General features: G+C 49.4%; 7 protein-coding genes across 7 annotated transcripts; 3 read left to right on the top strand and 4 right to left on the bottom strand.

Annotated features, from left to right (window-relative positions):
* Positions 1-146: 146 nt before the first annotated feature.
* TRUGW13939_02166 (uncharacterized protein) lies at positions 147-878 on the bottom strand (the record flags this gene model as incomplete). The annotated part of the gene is made up of 1 exon (XM_035485360.1): positions 147-878. The coding sequence occupies one exon, from the start codon at positions 876-878 to the stop codon at positions 147-149; it is 732 nt and encodes a 243-aa protein (XP_035341253.1).
* A 2,519-nt stretch (positions 879-3,397) lies between these two features.
* Positions 3,398-5,235, top strand: TRUGW13939_02165 (uncharacterized protein; the record flags this gene model as incomplete). The annotated part of the gene is made up of 2 exons (XM_035485359.1): positions 3,398-3,449; positions 3,515-5,235. The coding sequence occupies 2 exons, from the start codon at positions 3,398-3,400 to the stop codon at positions 5,233-5,235; spliced, it is 1,773 nt and encodes a 590-aa protein (XP_035341252.1).
* A 189-nt stretch (positions 5,236-5,424) lies between these two features.
* Positions 5,425-6,779, bottom strand: TRUGW13939_02164 (uncharacterized protein; the record flags this gene model as incomplete). Its single annotated transcript, XM_035485358.1, has 2 exons — positions 5,425-5,484; positions 5,538-6,779. 2 exons carry the CDS (start codon positions 6,777-6,779, stop codon positions 5,425-5,427), a joined length of 1,302 nt encoding a protein of 433 aa, XP_035341251.1.
* Positions 6,780-7,193: 414 nt separating this feature from the next.
* On the top strand, positions 7,194-9,572 carry TRUGW13939_02163 (uncharacterized protein; the record flags this gene model as incomplete). The annotated part of the gene is made up of 4 exons (XM_035485357.1): positions 7,194-7,271; positions 7,325-7,520; positions 7,763-7,974; positions 8,022-9,572. The coding sequence occupies 4 exons, from the start codon at positions 7,194-7,196 to the stop codon at positions 9,570-9,572; spliced, it is 2,037 nt and encodes a 678-aa protein (XP_035341250.1).
* Positions 9,573-10,377: 805 nt separating this feature from the next.
* On the top strand, positions 10,378-11,864 carry TRUGW13939_02162 (uncharacterized protein; the record flags this gene model as incomplete). The annotated part of the gene is made up of 4 exons (XM_035485356.1): positions 10,378-10,421; positions 10,493-10,700; positions 10,751-10,907; positions 10,969-11,864. The coding sequence occupies 4 exons, from the start codon at positions 10,378-10,380 to the stop codon at positions 11,862-11,864; spliced, it is 1,305 nt and encodes a 434-aa protein (XP_035341249.1).
* Positions 11,865-12,402: 538 nt separating this feature from the next.
* Positions 12,403-14,139, bottom strand: TRUGW13939_02161 (uncharacterized protein; the record flags this gene model as incomplete). Its single annotated transcript, XM_035485355.1, has 1 exon — positions 12,403-14,139. The coding sequence occupies one exon, from the start codon at positions 14,137-14,139 to the stop codon at positions 12,403-12,405; it is 1,737 nt and encodes a 578-aa protein (XP_035341248.1).
* A 1,206-nt stretch (positions 14,140-15,345) lies between these two features.
* On the bottom strand, positions 15,346-19,254 carry TRUGW13939_02160 (uncharacterized protein; the record flags this gene model as incomplete). Its single annotated transcript, XM_035485354.1, has 6 exons — positions 15,346-15,525; positions 15,589-15,884; positions 15,953-16,038; positions 17,134-17,256; positions 17,313-17,752; positions 17,812-19,254. The coding sequence occupies 6 exons, from the start codon at positions 19,252-19,254 to the stop codon at positions 15,346-15,348; spliced, it is 2,568 nt and encodes an 855-aa protein (XP_035341247.1).
* Positions 19,255-19,881: the final 627 nt, after the last annotated feature.

Below are 19,881 nucleotides of genomic sequence, written 5' to 3'. Positions count from 1 at the left end.
TCAGCAATATAGCGCGAGTGTTTCATTATTTCACTCGAATTCATTCATTCATTCATTGTATTCATCGGTCACTTTCTTCTTTCAGGAACCGAAGTTGGAAGATGTGACACAACTTTCCTACTTTCACGACCCCCTGGGGAAATCGTTTAGAATCGAGTGTTGGCTTCGGCCTCGGCTTTGTAGCCGCCCTCGATCTCGCCAGGGGTAGGATGGCCAGGAAGAACGTTGCCGGTAGTATCAGGATTGGTCTTCTTGTTGCGGCGCCAGAAGCGGTTGCGAGTGCTTCCAGAAGTGTATCCGTTGGCAGGGGAAGGGCCGAAGCGCTTTTCGCGCTTGTGACTGCGGGCTATTGGGATCTGGAGGAAGAAGGAGATGACGAAGAGGCCCGCGGCGATGATGGAGACAGCAAAAGCAGTCTTTTCCAGGCGGCAGGCAAGACCCAGATTAGGCAAGTAGGTCACGGTCTCGCCGCTTCCAAAGCCGAATCCGTCTTTGCCATAGCCATCGGCGTTGGAGTTTGTGGGACCGCTGCCCAGGGGCGTGTTCACGTTGCCAGAGCAGGTCTGGGTGCCGTCACGAGTGAGGACGGCAATGGCAATCATGGCGCCGACAAAGCAGACATCAAGAGCCATGGCGATGAAGCCGAAAAAGGTAATGCCGGCCAAGCAGATGGTAAGCAGGGAGCCCAGGAGCGCGTACAGGCACGCAGCACCGGACAAACCCTCGGCGGCGCGAATCCATGTCGCGATGGTCAAGTGGTGGTCCTTCAACACGGCAAGGTAGTAGGAGAAGATGCCGAGAATAACGGCTGCGGCGAGGAATTGCAAGACCCTGATGCCAGTGCCAAAGACACGTAGTAGTACATTTCCAACACCCATGATGGCGGTGTCTTGTTTTTCTTGCCCTAGTTTTGCTTTGATGATTGGGACAAATTGTATATGGGTGAGATAGGATATGGTGTGATGTATCGCTTCGCGATGTGAGAAGGAAAGGTGAGAGAAGAAAAAGGATGCAGAAGACGATCGCAGGCAGAAAAATTCGACTATTAAATAGGCAGAGAGTGATCGACGCGATGAACATCATCCATGGGTTCAGCGGAGCGCTGCGTGCGCCTCAGTGGGCGCACGCGTTGGGGGTGGGGCAACACAGGAATTCTTATTGGCTTTTACCAGAACAAGGTGCCGGCCGGGTGGGGCAGGCCCTTTGATGGTTACTGCATTCGGACTAGCGTGTACGTACTAAGTAACTAAGTGTGGCTTGACCCACTCGACTGCCCCGGTGATGTCATGCTGCCCAATAAATGACGTTCACGGCGGGCCTCGTAATAACCCGTTCCTTGGTGAGCGAACCTGGGTGCCTGGTTTCCCAGGCTCTGGCCGCTGGTTCGGCCTCGGTGTGGCGCGGGTTTCGCTTACATAACAGCCAGTCTTGCTTCATCGTCGGTGCACAGCCACAGAGCCTCGGCATCATCTCGGCGCACAGACCTCAAATGACCTATGATTCAACTATTGAACTCTTTTTCCTCGTGCCGTCATAGACTAAATATCTGAAATTGGATAGCCTATCTTCTTGTATGTACGTAGATGTGGTAGGAGTGGCAGGTAGAACTATCGACTATCGATCGCTATTTGATAGGCGAACTGTTTGTTACTGCTAGCAATAAAACCTATGATGAGAGAACAGCAGTCATGACGTATGATCCACCAGCAGTAAAATTACGAGAGCAATAATAGCGGAGCATGAAGCAAAAGTTAAAACAATTAAAATTCACTGAAACAATAATAATTTTTAAAACGCTGATTGGCCCAGGGGAAAATGGATAGATTTTGGAACATACTTGCTCGGGCACTGCACGCCCTTTGCAAGGATTTTGCATTGACGAGTGGAATAATAAGAATTACTACCGTCATGCAAGAATCGTCAAAGTTCTTTTTTCAGGTATCCAGACAGCATTAACCATAACCCGAAAAGAAACTCCGCCGGGCCACAATAACCCAATACGGAAAGCGTTTCCTCATGGCCCCGCTATCTCATACTTGTTATAGAACTTGGTACAGTTATACTCGTAACGATGGCTAATCACAATGGCAGAAACTATTATGATACACGAAAAGACCAAAAAAGTGATGCCCCGACAACGACGCTCTCCAGATGTCGTGAAGATTGCACCACCTGTAGAAAACGATATATCTTTTTTACTTTCTTTCTGATGGTTTCTATTTGATGGGTGGTCAATGGCCATTACAAAAGTACAGTCAGAGGAAATGCGATAGTAAATATATACCTTGCAATAACTATACACATCTTAGCCTCGAATGTACAAAGTATACTCGACTTCTCTGGGAAGATGACCTGATACGAGGGGTCCTGCTACTGTCCCATCTTCTAGGGGTGGTACCGATAACAGAGCCCTCAATCCAGAAAATAGTTCCGAATCACGTTTCACTCCTCATCTGGATAATACACAAACAGCCTTCCACCTAAAACCAATGTCAAGTTGCCCCTTTGACCTCGACGCCGCCTCATCCATCCTCTTATACCACTACATTCAACGTTTCTCTCGCACTTATCCAACCTTTTCCGATCCCTCAAATCCGTTTCTTTGTGTTTTGATTCCTCTCTCTATGCAAAGCTGGGCTGTTTTTAATGCATTACTAGCCCTGAGTGGAGTGCAAGGTTGGGCTGATAGAAGCGAAGCAATGGAAAATTCAATACTACGAATTCGACACAAAGCTTTGCAAGGATGTCGACATTTGATAGATGACTTGGGGCGTTTTAGACGATATAGAAGAAACAAGCACAGGCTTTTTGCCTGAATTGATTTTCATTGATAAATCCAAAAACACATGCAGCCAAGTATATGCTATTTATTCCATGTGCTGTCGTTGCTTTCAAGTTTTTTTTTAGATAGCCGGTAACCAGTATGTAGCCTTTCATCCGTGTCATGGGTAGGTACTAAACGAATTTGTTGTACTTTACATGTCAATTAATTTCCATGAATCTATTAATATACGTGGCCAACTGGTGCATTTTCACATGGTATTAGCCACGTAATACAAGAATAAAATTGTACGATAGTACTATATAATATTGAATTATCGGCCCAATCACAGTCTGCATACCGATAGCAACCCATCAATTAAAAGCGCTTCATGCCAAGACCCTCGTATAGCTTATATTGAGTAAATTAAAAAAAGAGGGGGTGAGAAAAAAACAAATTTAAAATTGCTCGAGCGCGTTAGCTGTTGTCCGAGGAACGGGTTTGCATTTTTCAAGTTTCCGTTAATTTTAATTATTTCCTCATGCGTGGTTAGTCTTTCATTTTTTTGTTCAATTTATTAAATTCTTCAGGAGATCATCTAGAAGAGAGAAGAAAAAGAAGAAAAAAACAAAAAAGATGGAAAATCAAAAAATCGACGAAGAGCTAGACCTTGTAGTTGTCGGCGGAGGTAAAGCCACCAGTTCCAATTAACAAACAAAGTCCACCAGAATTTACTTGACTCTTTGTGTATAGGTATCGGCGGCATATGCGCCCTCAAAACATATCTCACCGTCAACCCTTCTTCTTCAGCTGCTCTTCTAGACAATCGTGTCTCGCTCGGAGGTGTGTGGGCGCGCGAGCGGCTCTACACCGGTATCAAGACGAATAATGTCTTGGGGGGATACGAGTTTAGCGATTTTGCTATGGATGGGAAGAAGTTCAATGTAGGGTATGATCAGCATATTCCTGGAGAAGTTGTACATGAATATCTCGAGGCATATTGCGAAAAATTTGGACTGGGGGAGTATATTAGATTGGGTCAGATGGTTGAGAGCATAGCTCGCGACGACAGCAACAGCAGCGGTGATAATGATGGCAATAGCTCATGGGTAGTACAAGTCAAAAACGACAAGACAACAACAAACATCCGAACCAAAAAACTGATCATGGCAACAGGCCTGACCAGCCAGCCCTACATGCCCAAAATAAACGGACAAGAGAGCTTCCAGCGTCCACTCTTTCACTTTGTCGACCTCAAGGCACATCAACCAGAGCTTCTCAATGATGAAAATCAAAGAATAACCGTCTTTGGCAGCGCCAAATCTGCCTTTGATGCCGCCTATCTTCTCGCCGACTCTGGCTTGTCAGTGGACATGATCATTCGAGCCTCAGGCCATGGTCCAGCACATATGGCTCCCCCACGCGTCACCCCGTTGAAGAAACTGATCGAGAGGCTCGTCAATGTCCGGCTACTTACTTGGTTTAGCCCGTGCATCTGGGGTGGTGAGGCCGATGGCTATTCGCTCATCCGCCGAGCTCTGCACGGTACTTGGCTAGGTAGAAAGATCGTAGATGGCTTTTGGTGGATTCTCGGCAACGATATGAAGACCTTGAACAGCTATGATGCTCATCCGGAAACAGCGAAGCTGAAGCCGTGGGTAAGCACCATGTGGATTGCCTCTGGGCTGGGCATTTTCAATTATGACGGCGATGTGCTGGATATGGTTCGAAGGGGAAAGATCAAGGTTCATATCGCCGACATTGATTTCTTGTCTGAGGGCCAGGTTCATCTTTCAAATGGACAGAATCTGCCATCGGATGCAATGGTTTGCTGTACCGGATGGGACGCGAGACCCAATATCAAGTTTTTGCCAGATGGTGTCGAGACTCAGCTAGGGCTGCCTACTTCTCTTGATTCGTTGCCTCAAGAAACACTCCAGAATGCAGATGCGCATGTATTAAACCAGCTGCCGAGGCTGAAAGACCAGCCCAAAAACTCTAACCAACAACTTGATCTTAAGTCAGAGGGGTCATCATCATACCGTCCTCTACGGTTGTACAGGTTCATGGTCCCTTGCTCGCCTCACCTCGCATCTTCAAGGTCAATAGTATTCGTTGGCATGGCCATGACAGTGTCGACCATGATGATCACGCAGGCACAAGCGCTCTGGGCAGTCGCATACCTGAACGACACTCTCGATCTTCCTACACAGACAGACATGCAATGGGCAACCGCGTTGCATACCCAGTTTTGCAAGTTGCGCTACGGGGTGGGAGCCAACGGGAAACGGGTTCCGGATTTTGTCTTTGATGCGGTGCCGTATATTGATATGCTGTTAAATGACTTGGGGCTCAGTGGGAAGAGAAAAGAAAGTAGACTAAAAGAGTGGTTTGAGCCGTATGTGGTTGGGGACTACAAGGGCATTGTGGAGGAGTATTTGCAAAAGATGAAGGCAGACAAAAAACATGTTTAGTTGTTCAAAATGTCTAATCATTGAATGAAGCTATGTATTAGGGCCACCTTGGAACCAAGATGAATTTCAATATAAAAATACCGAACGCCAGCCCAATCAAAGAGATGACTGGGGTATGATGGGGAGGGGGAAAATGATATGTGGTCATGGAATTCCGAGTAAAAACAGTAGGAGTACTCGTTGAGCCTATCAACGGATACGGTCTAGTCGAGAACGGTTCATGGCAATTTGGTCGTCGACGAAATCGCTCTGTAGTCATGTTAGTGGTGAAGCGCAACTAGAAAGAAAATAAATATTCTCACCTTTCCCGTGATTCTGTCCAAGTGACGGTTCTGTTCTTCCAGCTCCTTGCCCGTAGCTTTGGCCAAGCCGTTCAATCGCGATGCTGCTCCAGACAACAGGTTCAAGTTGTTGTCAATTTCGTCCTCCATAGCCTCGTCCTCGCTATCAGCTTCAAACTGATACTTGGCACGTTCCGAAATGTTCTTGCCTTGCTTTGGGTTGGCTTTGGTGGCTTCTCGCTCAATATCTCTGAAAGTGCGCTCCATGCGCTGGTTGGATTGGAAAGCTTCTGCACGCGTTCCCTCCCGTGTTGAGCGCTCGCCCCGGTGGGTTTCGAGCACCTGCTCGTCACGCTCCCGACGACGGGCGTTCTTGGTGAACGGGTTACTGACATGCATGGCAAACATGCTCTTGTTCAGGGTGTTCAGCTCCCTAGCCTTCTCTTCAGCGAGGCGGCCCTGACTGGTGGCAACGTCAAGCGCCTTTTCAGTATCGAGAATACTCTCGCTGTGTGCTCCGAGACGAGCGAGAGTGTTACGACCCGTCTCTTCGGCCTGTTCAGCGACACGGAGGGCATTCCGAGTAGAGGCAACATCGCCCTGTTTGATGAAGCGCATCTCTTGCTTGACGTTAGTGACTTCTTCTTCCTCTTCCTCCTCGGCGGTCAGCTGCCGTTCTTGGTACACGGCCGCTGTACCAGGAGCGTCTTGCTGCCCGTGACCACCATAACCGCCTGTAGCCCCTGCGTCTCCTGTGCTATAAGGCGGCGGGGGAGCACCGCCGGGCTGGTTCTGAACTCTGTCGCGGGCGCCTCCAAACAGAGCATCTCGGTCTTCTTGAGAGGGGTCGTTCGGGTCGCGCCCTCCTAGACCGCCATAGCCGCCGGGGCCGTATCGCGATCCAGCAGGCTGTTGTCCAGCAGCCTGGCCGCCTCCGTACTTATCACCACCGTAACCGCCCTGGTTGCCATATCGATTCGGTGCGTATCCGCCTTGCATGTTGCCGACGGGTGCTCCAGCGCCTGGGCCGCCGGGGTGCTTGACGTCGCCATAGCCACCAGCACCTGCTGGCGGTATAGGGGCAACGCCAGCGTTGGCCTTGGCTCGAGTATAAGGGTCTACCGGAATCGGCTGTGCGTACGGGTTGCTGTTTTGTGTCTGGGGATTGGGGCTCTTGTCTCGAGATCGGGAGCCAAACAGCGCCCGACGGCTGGCGTCCTCGCCGTCGCCGTCCTTGGATTTCTTGAAACCGAACTTCTTCATTTTGGGGCGTGAGTAGATGTTGCAAGGATGGGAGTATAGTCGTTTGACAGGAAAAATGAGAGGCAAGATAGAGGGAGGCAAGCGAAAAGGGGCTGCCTGGGGTGTGGTGATGTCGCAGGACGATCCATTGATGAGACACTCGTGGCTGAGCCTGTCTGAGGGTAATACCGCCTAATACGTTTGATACTGCCGTTGCGTCCCGCCATGGGATGTCAATACGGTCATCGGGAATACAGGTAATTTACCCCTCGTCCCCGTGGCGCATGAGGCGGGAATGCTTCCGCTAGTCCCATTCTGGCTTAGTGTTGAAGCTCCCGTCGCTCTTTCCGAGCTTCGTCGATTCGTCTTTCTTTCCCTGTCTGTCTGGCTGGGCAGTCATGTCATGCCCACACACCACATCCCTCCAGACACGCCATGGCTCCCCTTCCGGGGAATGAAGCTGACCATCTACGAGAGAAGGCCCGTAGGGACCTGTTGAACTTGCTTGAAGGGGTGAGTCACGCCCAATTTCACTCGAAATCAAGCCGTGCTGATCGAACCCAAAGGTGCGCGGAAAGAAGAACTTGGTCATCAGCAAAGACCTGGCTGGCCCAGTCGGCCTGTTTGTAAAGTTCTCCGAGCTGCAGGAATACGGCGTTGACCGTGTCTTTTTGCTGGAGAATGCGAACCTGGACAGTTCGCAGCGTAATGTGGTGTTTCTGGTTCATGCCGAAAGGGTGAACCAGGTGGCTACTGTTGCTAGTGAGTACTCATTTACTACTACTTTTTTCTTTTGTCTTTTTTTTTGTTTCAATGCAATGGAACTTCAGTAGATTGCGCGGACTTTCACCAACTCCTCGTAATCAGTCTTGTTCCCTAGATTAACACATTTTTCTTTAATTTTTTATTATTACTATAAAAAATATATTTCAAGCGCACTCATATGGCTTTCGTGCTTTATTCACCATGTTTGGATGCCATCAGTATGTGCTAACATTTCCCAGGTCAAATCAAGAAACTGCGCCAGTCCAGCAGTACAGAGCACGACATCTCCATATTCTGGGTTCCTCGGCGAACTCTAGTAAGCAATACTATCTTGGAAGAAGCAGGCATCACAGGCGACGTAAACATCGCCGAGTTGCCCGCCTATTTTCTGCCATTGGAGCAAGATGTCCTGTCGTTGGAGCTTGATGATGCGTTTGGCGATCTCTACTTGGTAAGATTCCCCGTATAATTCAGTCAGCACGATCTAATGATAGGTAGCACAAAAACCCGTCAAGTATATACTTATCGGCCAAGGGCTTGATGAACATTCAGCGACGACATGGATACTTTCCGCGCATCACAGGCAAAGGCGACAATGCTAGAAAACTTGCTGATCTCCTGGTCCGTATGAGGAAGGAAGTCGAAGCAGACGAATCATCAACTCCCGGTCCCGAATATGGCAACAAACTGCCAAGCTCCTCAATTGAACAGCTTATAATCATCGATCGAGAGGTCGATTACGCAACTCCACTTCTAACACAGCTCACATACGAAGGGTTGATTGACGAGTTTGTCGGGATTCACAACAACCAAGCGAATGTAGATTCATCTGTTGTTGGTCCTGCCGCTGGACAACCACCTTCACAGGGCTCATCCGCTGCTGCCCCGCCTACCAGGGCTGGACTGAAGCGCAAGATTCAGCTTGATTCTTCTGATCAGCTGTTCAGTCAATTGCGAGACACCAATTTTGCCATTGTGGGCGACATTCTGAACAAAGTTGCTCGGAGGCTAGAATCCGACTACGAGACTCGGCACTCGGCCCAGACAACGTCTGAGCTTCGAGAGTTTGTCAATCGCCTCCCAGCGTACCAGCAAGAGCACCAAAGCTTGAAGGTGCACACGAACCTTGCCGAAGATATCATGCGTCAAACTCGATCGGACATCTTCCGTAAAGTCCTCGAGGTGCAACAGAACCATGCGGCTGGAGCTGATCCAAGCTATCAACATGAAAACATCACCGAGCTAATTGCCCGCGGCGTTCCTCTCAAGACCGTCTTGCGCTTGTTGTGTCTCGAATCATGCGTATCTGGCGGTCTGCGGCCCAAGGATCTCGATCACTTTAAGCGTGAAATTTTGCAAGCGTACGGCTACCAGCATCTGCTCACGTTCCGTGCACTGGAGAAGATGGAGCTCCTCCAGCCACGAGGCTCGGCCACAGCCATGCTCTTGCCTGGAGCTGTCGGCGGCAACATTGCTGGCACGAAAACAAACTTCAACTACCTACGCAAGAACTTGAAACTAGTCATTGAAGACGTCAGTGAAAAGGATCCTAATGATATATCCTATGTCTACAGCGGGTTTGCACCATTGTCAGTCCGTCTGGTGCAATGCATTCTGCAAAAGCCTTTTATCATGTCGCTTATCAAAGGCGGTCCACCGACATCTGCACCAGTTCCGACGGCTCAGGTCAATACCTCAACCACATCATCCCCCGGCTGGATTGGCTTTGAAGATATTGCCAAGTCTGCTCGCGGCGCCACATTCAGCATTGTGCAGAAGGGCGACGAGAAGACCGCAAGGGCACGACAGACACTGGTGTCCGGCGGCGGCTTGGGGAAGAACAAGAAGACAGTATACGTTATGTTTTTGGGCGGGATCACGTTCACCGAAATAGCGGCATTGCGGTACATTGCAGCGCAAGAGGCCCTGACTAGGAAGCTCGTTATATGCACTACGAGCATTGTCAGTGGTGACCGAATGGTAGAGTCGGCGATGGAAAAGGCGACGTTTGGAGAGCAGGAGCCGGCGCAGCACAGCGCTGCCATGTAGTTATAACCCCTGATGCATACATAGCCTTAATTGGGGATTTATTTCACTAGTATATCTTGTTTCACTACCGTAACTATACTCTGGCGAGCACATGCAGACCGAGCTGATTGGCCCGTGCCGCAGCCCCGCTGCTCAGCCACACGTCGAGCTGCCCTCAGCCCGCAAGCCTGCGACGATGACTCCCAGCTGTACACCTCATCCTTTTTCTTCTCCTGTTTCTTCTTTTTCCTCGTCGCCATACGCAAGAATCGCCTCAATTCTGCTTCTCCTGGTGCCTCAACTACGCAGGAATCCCGCTGCTGCTATTGCTCGTGCTTTCTGTCGACTTTCTCCCACGTGAGATCGTGTGCTTCCCCGCCAAGCTAAGCCCTTGCAAGCCTCACCTTATCGCATTTGATCAAAGGCTCTGCTAGACTGCTCCTCCGTTTTTTTTCTCTCTCTCTTCTCCGCCTACAGGCATAATGAGTTGTAAGTCGCTTTCGGTCATGGAGTCGCGTCTGCCTATTCGGTTCTATGTTGTGAATTGAAGCGAAGCGCTCCCCCCCCCCCGCTTTTTGTCTATTTTGTTCTATTTGTTCAATGTGGCTTTCTTGCACACACGAGGCTGTCCTATCCCGCCTATCGCCTCTCGTGCAGTCATGGTCGCTTTACGATTGGCTGGTGGTGGCCTTTGTCACTTGCTTCAGCCTGTGGAGATTTCTTGATGTTGTGTGGGAGCATGGTTCGAGCATTCGTGTTCTAGAGGCGCGACGGTCTTTTTAAGAACCTGTGGGCTGATTGCTTGCTTTTCAATTTAGTTTCGGGAATGCTGAACAAGTTGCAGGGGCAGCCGGAGAGTTATGAGAAGAAGTGCGTATTTTCTCTCTCTTTTCATTTCTATTTTTCTCTGGCATTCGGACACCAAAGTTGACTGTTAATAGGTCCCTATACAGATTCGGTCGAACACTAGGCGCCGGCACTTATGGAATTGTCCGTGAAGCCGATTCTCCACAAGGAAAATGCGCCGTCAAAATTATCTTGAAGAAGAATGTCCGGGGTAACGAGCAGATGGTTTACGACGAGCTGGAGTTGTTGCAGCGATTGAACTATCCGAACATTGTACACTTTCGCGATTGGTTTGAATCCAGGGTATGGCCTTTAACCAAGCACTTATTTAATTTCTATCTAATGAAACAAAGGATAAATATTATATTGTGACGGAGCTTGCGACGGGCGGAGAACTCTTTGACCGGATTTGCGAGTACGGAAAGTTTACTGAAAAGGACGCATCTCAGACGATCAAGCAGATACTGGGAGCAGTGCACTATCTGCACGAGCGGAACATCGTCCATCGAGGTAGGTTTTTTTTCTCTTTCTTTTCCTGGTCTTATTGTAGATATAGTACTAAACCAAGCAGATCTCAAACCTGAGAATTTACTCTACCTCACATCCGACCTACAATCATCCCTCGTCCTTGCGGACTTTGGAATTGCCAAAATGCTGGAACACTCTGGCGATGTACTTACCTCGATGGCAGGCTCATTTGGCTATGCTGCTCCTGAAGTCATGCTGAAAGAAGGCCACGGAAAACCAGCCGATATGTGGTCGATGGGAGTCATCACCTACACCTTACTCTGCGGCTACTCACCCTTCCGATCAGAAAACATGCGAGACCTAATCGAAGAATGCCGCGCTGGCCACGTCCAGTTCCACTCGCGGTACTGGGGCGGCGTCTCGGACGACGCCAAGGACTTCATCAAGTCCCTGCTCACACCAGACCAAAACAAACGAGCCTCGGCCGAAGAAGCTCTCCAGCACCCCTGGCTCAAGGGCGAAACCGCTACCGACTACAACTTGTTGCCCGAGATCAAGGCGTACATGGCACGTGCCCGCCTTCGCCGCGGTATCGAAATCATCAAACTGGCCAACCGCATCGAAGCTCTAAAAATGCAAGAAGACGAAGACGAGGAAGAAGGAGGCGCCTCCAATGCTGACGACCTACCGGCCAACGCAGGCGAGGCCGCGAAACAGGCCGTCCAGGGCGATTCCGACAGACTCACTTCTGCATTTCCGTCTCTGGCCGTCACCGACCCGGCGGGAGATGTCGGACACGCCAGGGAAGACACAGAATCATCATCATTATCATCATCAGAACCTGCCGGTACCCGAAAGAAACGCAGCTTGAGCCGTATCGCGCGCGGTGCGATTTTCCGTGAAGTCGTGCTGGCCAAGGTCCGCGAAATGAAGCAGGAACAGGAACAGAAAACCGTCGAGCGTGAAGCGATTGCACGCGCAGAGGCAGGCCATCAATAATCCGTTTTTTTTTCCTTCTCTTTCTCTCTTTTCTTTTTTTTTCCCTCTCTGTGATATCCCTGTTACTTATGCTGTGGATTTGTCTATATTTTCCTTTTTTTTTTTTCTAGTTTCATGTTGCCTTTTGTTCTCGCTTTGGTTTGGTTGATGGGGTTTGCGAGGTTTTACTATATATTCTTTTCCTTTGAGCATATAAATTTGAGACAGGATGTGTTGTTCAATTCTCAATCTCATAGAGTAAACTCAAGTACATGTAATAGACCAATTCATGATGTCAACTGGTCAGTGGGCATTAGTTGATTGTTGACGTGACGATAAAAAATATGTACATATTAATTTTGCATATTATCATAAAAAAATTGTTAAAAAAAAAGTCATCTCGCTAAATGGGTATTTAAAGTAAAAAGCCTGTTCCACGCGCCAATTCCAATCATTGCTCTTCGCCACGTTAGTCTCACCAAAAGATAGTCAAAGCATACACACACACACACACACACACACACACACACATATATATATATATAAACGAGTGTATGAATCAGCTGCCCGGCGAGACACCATGGCCTATGGGTAACGTGTATTCACAGCTCTGCGGCTGTTCATCTTCGTCATCAACCTCGTAAATAACATCTTCAGAAACATCTTCAATTATCCGTATCCTCACGCCAAGCATGCCGTAGCTGGTGCCTATGGTGTCGGTCCATGTAGTATTTGGACCCTGTCTGTATTGCGGAGTCATGAGGCTTTCGAGTTGAATTGGAAATGTGCGGTTTTCCGTGTCGTCGAGGATCGAGCGGGGGGATGACGATGTTGATGATGAGGTGTATGATTTTGGTGGTGAGGTTATTGATGAGCTTGACTCGGATTGTGTTACTACTAGTGGTGACGACAGGTCGCCCGAGGGAAAACTAGTAGTTTCATCTTCCTCTCGAGTAAACATGTTGACTTCTTCGCGAAGCAATTGCTGGTTTTCCGGTTCCGGACTCAGCAGAATCAAAAGCTCGTCGACGAGGATAATACCCTGCCGAATACCGCGAATGGCAAGTGACGAAAACCCGTCAAAAAACGCATACGGAACAGGGCCGATAAACTCGCTGCGTCGGTCGTTGGCAAACGTTGCGTCCCTGTTGTCTGGGCTGCCGTGCGTAGCCACGGTGATTCCAAACTCGGTATGGAGTGCACGCAGCGAGGCGCGCATCGTGATGAGCTCTTGACGAAGTTGCGGCTGGATGAGTTTCCGTTTCGGGCGGGCCATGTTCCATACATCCTTGACGCGCTTGACGAAGCCGGGAACTTTGACCATTTCGCGAAAGGCGCGTTCGGCGATTTCGATGAAGAGGGATGAGTCGGGTTGTTTGGCGTTGTCGGCGGCGATGGCCTCGTTCATTTCTTGCCATTCGTCTTGCTCCAGGAAACAAGCATCGCCCGTGAGCAGGGCGGCGGTGATGGTGAATGTGCGGTAGGCAATATAAATCGCTCGCGCAAAGCCGTCGATATGCGCCTTTGCTCCTCGTAATCGCATAATCTCGACTATGCCCGCATGATGGGATAGCCATGAGTCCGCGGTTTCTCCACAGTGCATCTCGTACACGCTCAGCGTGATTGCGCCCGCGAGAACGTCGTCTGCTTGACCGGTCTCGACATCGCTCAGTCTGGCGGCAAGGATTCGCAGCGACTTGCCGTACAGATATCGTCCTGCATTCCGGAGACGATCGTCGCCGTATTGCTCGGCCATATATAGACAGGTAGTAGCACGTAGGCCGAGGTCCAAAGGGTTGAAAGCCGATCCCGAGCCTCGTCGAGCAACAAACTCGACCCAAGTAATAGGAACACGCGATTCTGTACACTTGAACAGACACGGCCACGCCGTCATGAGATAGTTGACAAAGACCTGGACCTGCTGCGCCGAGAGAGTCCGGACTGCGAGAGATGGAGACACGCTTTCATCGATTGTTAGAGGGATAGGTTTGTACTGAAAATTGGTACGGCGCCCTTCTTTCATATAATACCCCTGTTGCCGACGCAATCCCTGGATGGTGCGTTCATCGTCCGGTTTCTCAGATGAAACCCCAGCGACGACGGTCTCTGACTCGGGAGACGTCGATGATTGCGCTGCTGCTGCTGTTGCTTTACGAGAGGATGACGACCCCCGGTTATACTTTTGCTGCAGGGCAGGCCCCTCGTTTTGAAACTTGAACACGCGGGCATATCCCGGACATTTCAGGCCTCGTTCAGTGCATCGCTGGCATTGAGGACGAGTCTGGTCGCACTGCATCCGGCGATATCAAATTAGCATATAACAACGACAAGAATAAGAAACGAAACCAACAGCGCTCAGACCGCAACACCATCGTATTTCCATAAATTGATACAAAGACGAGAAGATCTCCACGTATAACTCAAAAAAAATCCTACGAAAGCCAAAACGATGGCGCTGACACACAGAAATAAATTAAAAAAGGAGACACGCACCTTGAAACGTTTTGAAACGCAGTTCTGACAGCCTTTATTCCTCGGAACACCGACCATAGCGTCCCAGACCGAATCCGATGACGATGATGAAATTATCAAATCGTTAAATAACCAAGTCGTTATGTCTTGTCAACCATGCGCGCGCGTGCCTGGTCGGTGGTAGCTTGTTACGACATTGTCAAAAGTCTTGTTTCTTCTCGTAGGCGGATAATATGTATGTAGAGGGCGAACCTGCATAGCCAAGACTAGCGCGCAACCACACACACAGAGAGACGAGTACACGAGAAAAGGGCGCGCTTTCTGGAATACGAGGAGTTCAGCTCAAGTGATGCGGAAAAAGAGAAGGGGCGAAGCCTTAGGAAAGTCGCTAGGTTAATTTAGTAGATCCGCCCCAACGGAACGGCGATGCGGGCGTTTATGAGGCGGCCGTGGGGGAATCCGGATGGGTCTTGTCCCGATCAGGCAGGTCGTTCTCGTGAATACCCATCTGAGGCTCTTTTCAGCTGGGGAATGGCCGAGGTATATTGTTTTTATTATTGAATCTGATCTTTCCAAGAAACACATCTCCAATTGAATTGTCCAACTCTAACTGTGTGTGTGTGTGTGTGTGTGTGTGTGTATGTGTATGTATGCGTGCTGCAACAAGACAGGCTTATACAACATAGGGGGTATAACAAACGGCGTGTGACTCGCACGCGCCAGCGCCAGGCGGTTCTCCGGATTTTCAACAGCTAGCTTCGTAGCTCTTCATGAACAAACACAGGTCTGGCATTCGCCGAGCGTAGCAGCATAGCAGGAAACCAACATGAAAGATAAAAAGAAATCATAAGCAGATAGCCACATGAACACCGATACGATCAGAGCAGCAGATGCAAGAAGAAGAAAAAACGAAGAGAGAAAAAAAAAGAAAATAGTTGGAGCATAGAGTTTGCTCATTGGTTTGGTCATGAGTTCGGTATATCGTATGGTATATGGGGAGACAAGGCAAAGGGAAAAAAGGGCGAGTGCTCTAGACCAAGCCGTCATATAGAGACAGCGCACTGACGATCGTCTGATCGTGCTTGCTGCCTTCTTTGAATTCCTCCATGTCCAGACTGCCGTTTTCGTCCTTGTCCATCTGGCCGAAAATCTTCTTGACTCGTTTCTCCGGGGTGTCTTCGTCTTCGGGCAACTTGACCATGGAACCGACCTACACAAGCACATTGTTAGGAGCGCTGTTAATTATCTGTTGGGAAAAAGAAGGCGTCTGTACCATTTTGTAGATGGCCTCCACAATCGCAAGCATCTCATCATAACTGATCTTCCCGTCACCGTCGATATCGTACAACTGGAATGCCCAGTCCAGCTTGTCCTCTACATTTCCGCGCGAGGTTACCGAAAGTGCACAGATGAACTCCTTAAAGTCGATCGTCCCGCTGTCGTCCGAGTCGAAAACGCGGAAGACATAATTGGCGAACGAAGACGGGTCGCCAAAGGGGAAGAACTGGCGATAGATCTTTTGAAACTCTTCCTTGTTCAGGTGTCCGGTAGGGCAGTCTTTTAGGAAGCCTATAGCCATGACCCAAGGACGTCAGAAAGGTCTCGCTCCAAACAAGATTGGTAAATTGTCTCCGTACCTTTATACCATTGCTGCAGCTCCTTTTTGTCGAAAAGGGTCACCTTGACCAACTCATCCAACTGCTTAGGAGAGAGCTTCGACTGTCTGCACGTGACGCAGCCCGGTTAGCCATGTAGCCACGAAGCCAGTCGTGAGAGCGCATATAGCCAGGATCCCAAACGCTCTCCCATCAGACGAAAAGGGGAGAGAGGACAAAGAGGAACACGTACTTTTGACCCATGATATGAATAGAGAGAGAAAGCACGGACTGCAGATCCTCAAAAGGTTGATCAGCTCGGAATACGAGCTTGGCGCTATTATCTATATATCGGAGGTATAAAAAAGAAAGGAATGGGATAGTGTCCGACTATCGCGCGATCTTCGTAGGCCTTTAAACGTTCTCGGAAGACAATGGGCAAAAGCGACGCGGGGCTGCAGCTTCGGGGAGATAAGCGCTCGGAGTCTTTTGTCAATAGCGGGGATGGCGTTGCTCAGACCGGTGGTATTTGTCCGGATAAAACACAGCAAGGAATAGATTGCTATGGTAGTCGCAAAAAATCGCAATTCGTGGTGGAGAGTGTACGTATATTGATTGTTGGGGCGGAAGAGAAGGAGAGAGAGGGGGGCCGGCGCGACGGTGGCTCACAAAAGGACAACACGGACCGATTGGCGTGGCGTACGGAGTGTAGTAATCGACCGGAGACAATCAAGTAATATAGCGACAATGCGTCAGCAAGAAGAATATTCGACCAGTCTGAGATGCGTCACGGGGAGTGTCTGTTGAGTCGTGGGAGAGTGATGGCAGTCGGAGCGTGAGTGGCAGCAGACGGCTAGAAGCATCGATGCTGCGCCTCCCTGGCTGATTGGCCGCTGCACGATGATGACATTGTCCATGTACGTACAGCTTCAAGATCTCGCTTGAATAAAATAATAATAATATTATTATTAATAATAGCAATAACAATAACAATAATTAAATAGTAAAGCACGTATATTTGCGTCATCTATTTACACCACCTTCATACCCTTCGTACCCTTCCTTCGTACATCGCGCTCCAGTCCGGAAATACAGAAAAAGTACATTTATCAAAGATATCAATCATCAATACAGGAACGCCCACATTCAGTGATCTAGTGATTCGGGATATCCCAAAAAAGCCCAAAAAGCTCGGCCGTCACAGAGCTCGCCGTATAATTCACACGAGGTTATAGGAGACACGCAGCACACAGAACATATGCGCGGTTGTCGAGGTTTCTAGTCCACCTTGATGGAGCCGTAAATCTTCCGCACAAACATCCAGCTTGCGAAGAATCCAATGGTGCCTAAATAGGGGACAACATTAGCCAAGGAGTCAATCCGAGGGCGAGAAAGAATACACATACCGGTAAGGATATAGACCAAGAAACCAATCAAGGCAGAATACCCCATGTACAGCACAGCGCCAGTGAGGCCACCAAAGCTGACCCGGGTAACCCAGAAAATGAGAGCGTTCATAAACACATAGAACCCAGTCATACCAGCGCCGTTGAAGGCACGCCACTGCCAGCGATAGTCTTCGGCACACAGCATAAAGTACACCAGCAGCACCGTAGTAGCCGCCGTAGTAATAACCATCAGCCCGTAGCAGAGGAACAGGAAGCCGAACATGTAGTAGATCTTGCTGGTCCACAGTGAGTTCATGATGAAATAAAGCTCAACAAAGATAGCTCCAAACGGCAGAATGCCAGTAAGCAGGAGAGATGGGATGGGACGCAGAGTTCCAGTGGGCGGAGGAATTTGTCTAGGAATCTGGTTGGTCTTGGTTGGAGCTTCGTAGGGCTATAGAATGCTGTTAGAAAAAAAAATCATGATATCCAATGCCACCTTAAAATACATACCTGTGACTTGAATCCGAGCCAACTACCTGCACAGCTTAGAGGAAGACTGATAACAAACCAAATCACGATCATCGCAAGCATGGTCGTAAACGGAACAGCACCGCTGGAGCCCTTGCCCCACACGAACAGGTTCAAAAGGAAGAACCACGAGAAGACCATGGTCGGAATAAGCAGGGGTGTCATGATAATGTTGCGTTTCCATGCTTCACCGCCAAAGGACTTGTATGCGCGGGAAGAAACATAGCCACCGATGAATCCAAACAATGTATATAGGATGAGAATCGTAGTGCCGAGGAAACCTCTGTTGGCCGGAGAGAGCAGACCAAAAAGAGCAAAGGCAACAGTAACAGCGGCCATGACAAACAACTGCGTACCATTACCCAACACGACACTAAGAAGCAGCGGGCTCTTGGGGCAGCGGAAAACGTCGCCGTGAACCAACTTCCACCCCGAGTCTTCCTGGATGCCATCCTCGACGACAGAAGTGCCATTGAGATCGTCCAAGTTGATCTGATCAAGTCTGTTGTACCGCGCAATGTCCTTCCGCAAGGCGCGAATGAGGATCATACTAACCATAGCGACAAGGAATACCACAAAGACAGAAGAGTTGATCAATGAAAACCAGTGAATCTTCGGGTCAAAAACGTGCAGATATTTATCCCATCGAGTGGCCCAAGCGGTATTCGACTCTTTCCAATAAACACTGTATGTCCAAACAACCTTGGTATCTTGCGTTTCACTCAAGGTCAGAGGCGAGCCACCCTCACCACAGTCGACTTGGCCGCTCTCCTCGATGAAGGAGTTGCCGCGCGAAGCAGGCTGAACAAGAACGCCAACAACCCTGTACTGCTTTTCCTGACGAGGAAGGCCGACTTTGTGGTACTCAATGAGGATATTGAAATGGTTGTTCAAAGTCGGTTGATCGTTATCGTCAACGCCTCCCAAAAGAAATCCCGGGTTGTAAAACTCGGCATGCGAGATAGGGTCCAGGTTCAACATAGCTGCAGGAAGTCCGTCCACAAGCCAGTTGATGTTGTAGCCCTGGCGGATGCGGTTGTTTGTGAATCGTCCATCGCGAGGACCAAACGTGACTTCTTCGCAAACAGCCTTGCACGTCTCATTCTGGGCCATGGATAATTCAAAGGGCGAGGTGCGAATGCGGTCGCCAAAGATGATGCTGCCTAGCGACTCGCGCACATCGCGTGGTCCATCCTTGGGCTGGCAGAAATGGAAAATCGGGTTGTAATAGTCGTACGAGAGCACGGCATGAAGCTGGTCATCCTGTCTTGCGATGCCAGGCGTAAGGTGGTTTACGTACAGCGGCACTGCCTGCCCGAGGTCATACGAAGTCGGCGCGACACCGGGGAGATAGAAGGCCGAAGTGAAGGAGGAGGACGATAGTAATAGGGAGGATAGGAGTAACGTGCGCCTTGAGGAAAGCATAATGTGGTGGTGAATTACTAGTGATGCATGCGAGTTAGTTCGCTGAAGTTTGGCAAGTTGGCATCTTTTTTATGTGGTTTCACAATACTCACCGAGCCAACCAGTGACTATGTGTGATGGAGATCAAAGGCTGCAAGGATAATACAAAAAAGCTTGGTAACCAGCAGCTTCACTCATTACAGAGACAGCTTAGCACTGTGCCATTGGGTCGAAAGGAGCAATCATTAGAACTGAAAGAGGCTCTTGGGGGGCAGCTGCGATGCAGTCAACCGTGTCCGTGTTCTAGCTCGTCACGTGACTCCGCTGTCTCCGGGAGTGCCGACGATCGCTGCAAAATGTCTTACTCGTGTATTTTAGTCTGCCTGGCTAGGGATATGATCATCTTAGAATTCTTCTTTCTAGCTGCAAATGCTAGGAAAAATAACGCGCCGGGTCAGTAGTGTAGTAGTTCAACGGCGTTTTACCACCGGCCAGCTCCTCGTAACGGCTGAATTGGCCAATCAAAGCACGTATATTGTGATAAATATGGGGGCATCACGTGCTGATAAGCCCAACGCAGCAGCCCCGATAAGACACTAATTTTCGTCGCTGCCAAAATTTTCTTGACTGCGACAACACGCAAACAGA

The sequence above is a fragment of the Talaromyces rugulosus genome, chromosome I (genome assembly GCF_013368755.1).
Source record: "Talaromyces rugulosus chromosome I, complete sequence".
Lineage (NCBI taxonomy): Eukaryota > Fungi > Ascomycota > Eurotiomycetes > Eurotiales > Trichocomaceae > Talaromyces > Talaromyces rugulosus.
Note: the sequence above shows the minus strand (reverse complement) of the source record. Positions and strands in the feature narration are given on the sequence as shown.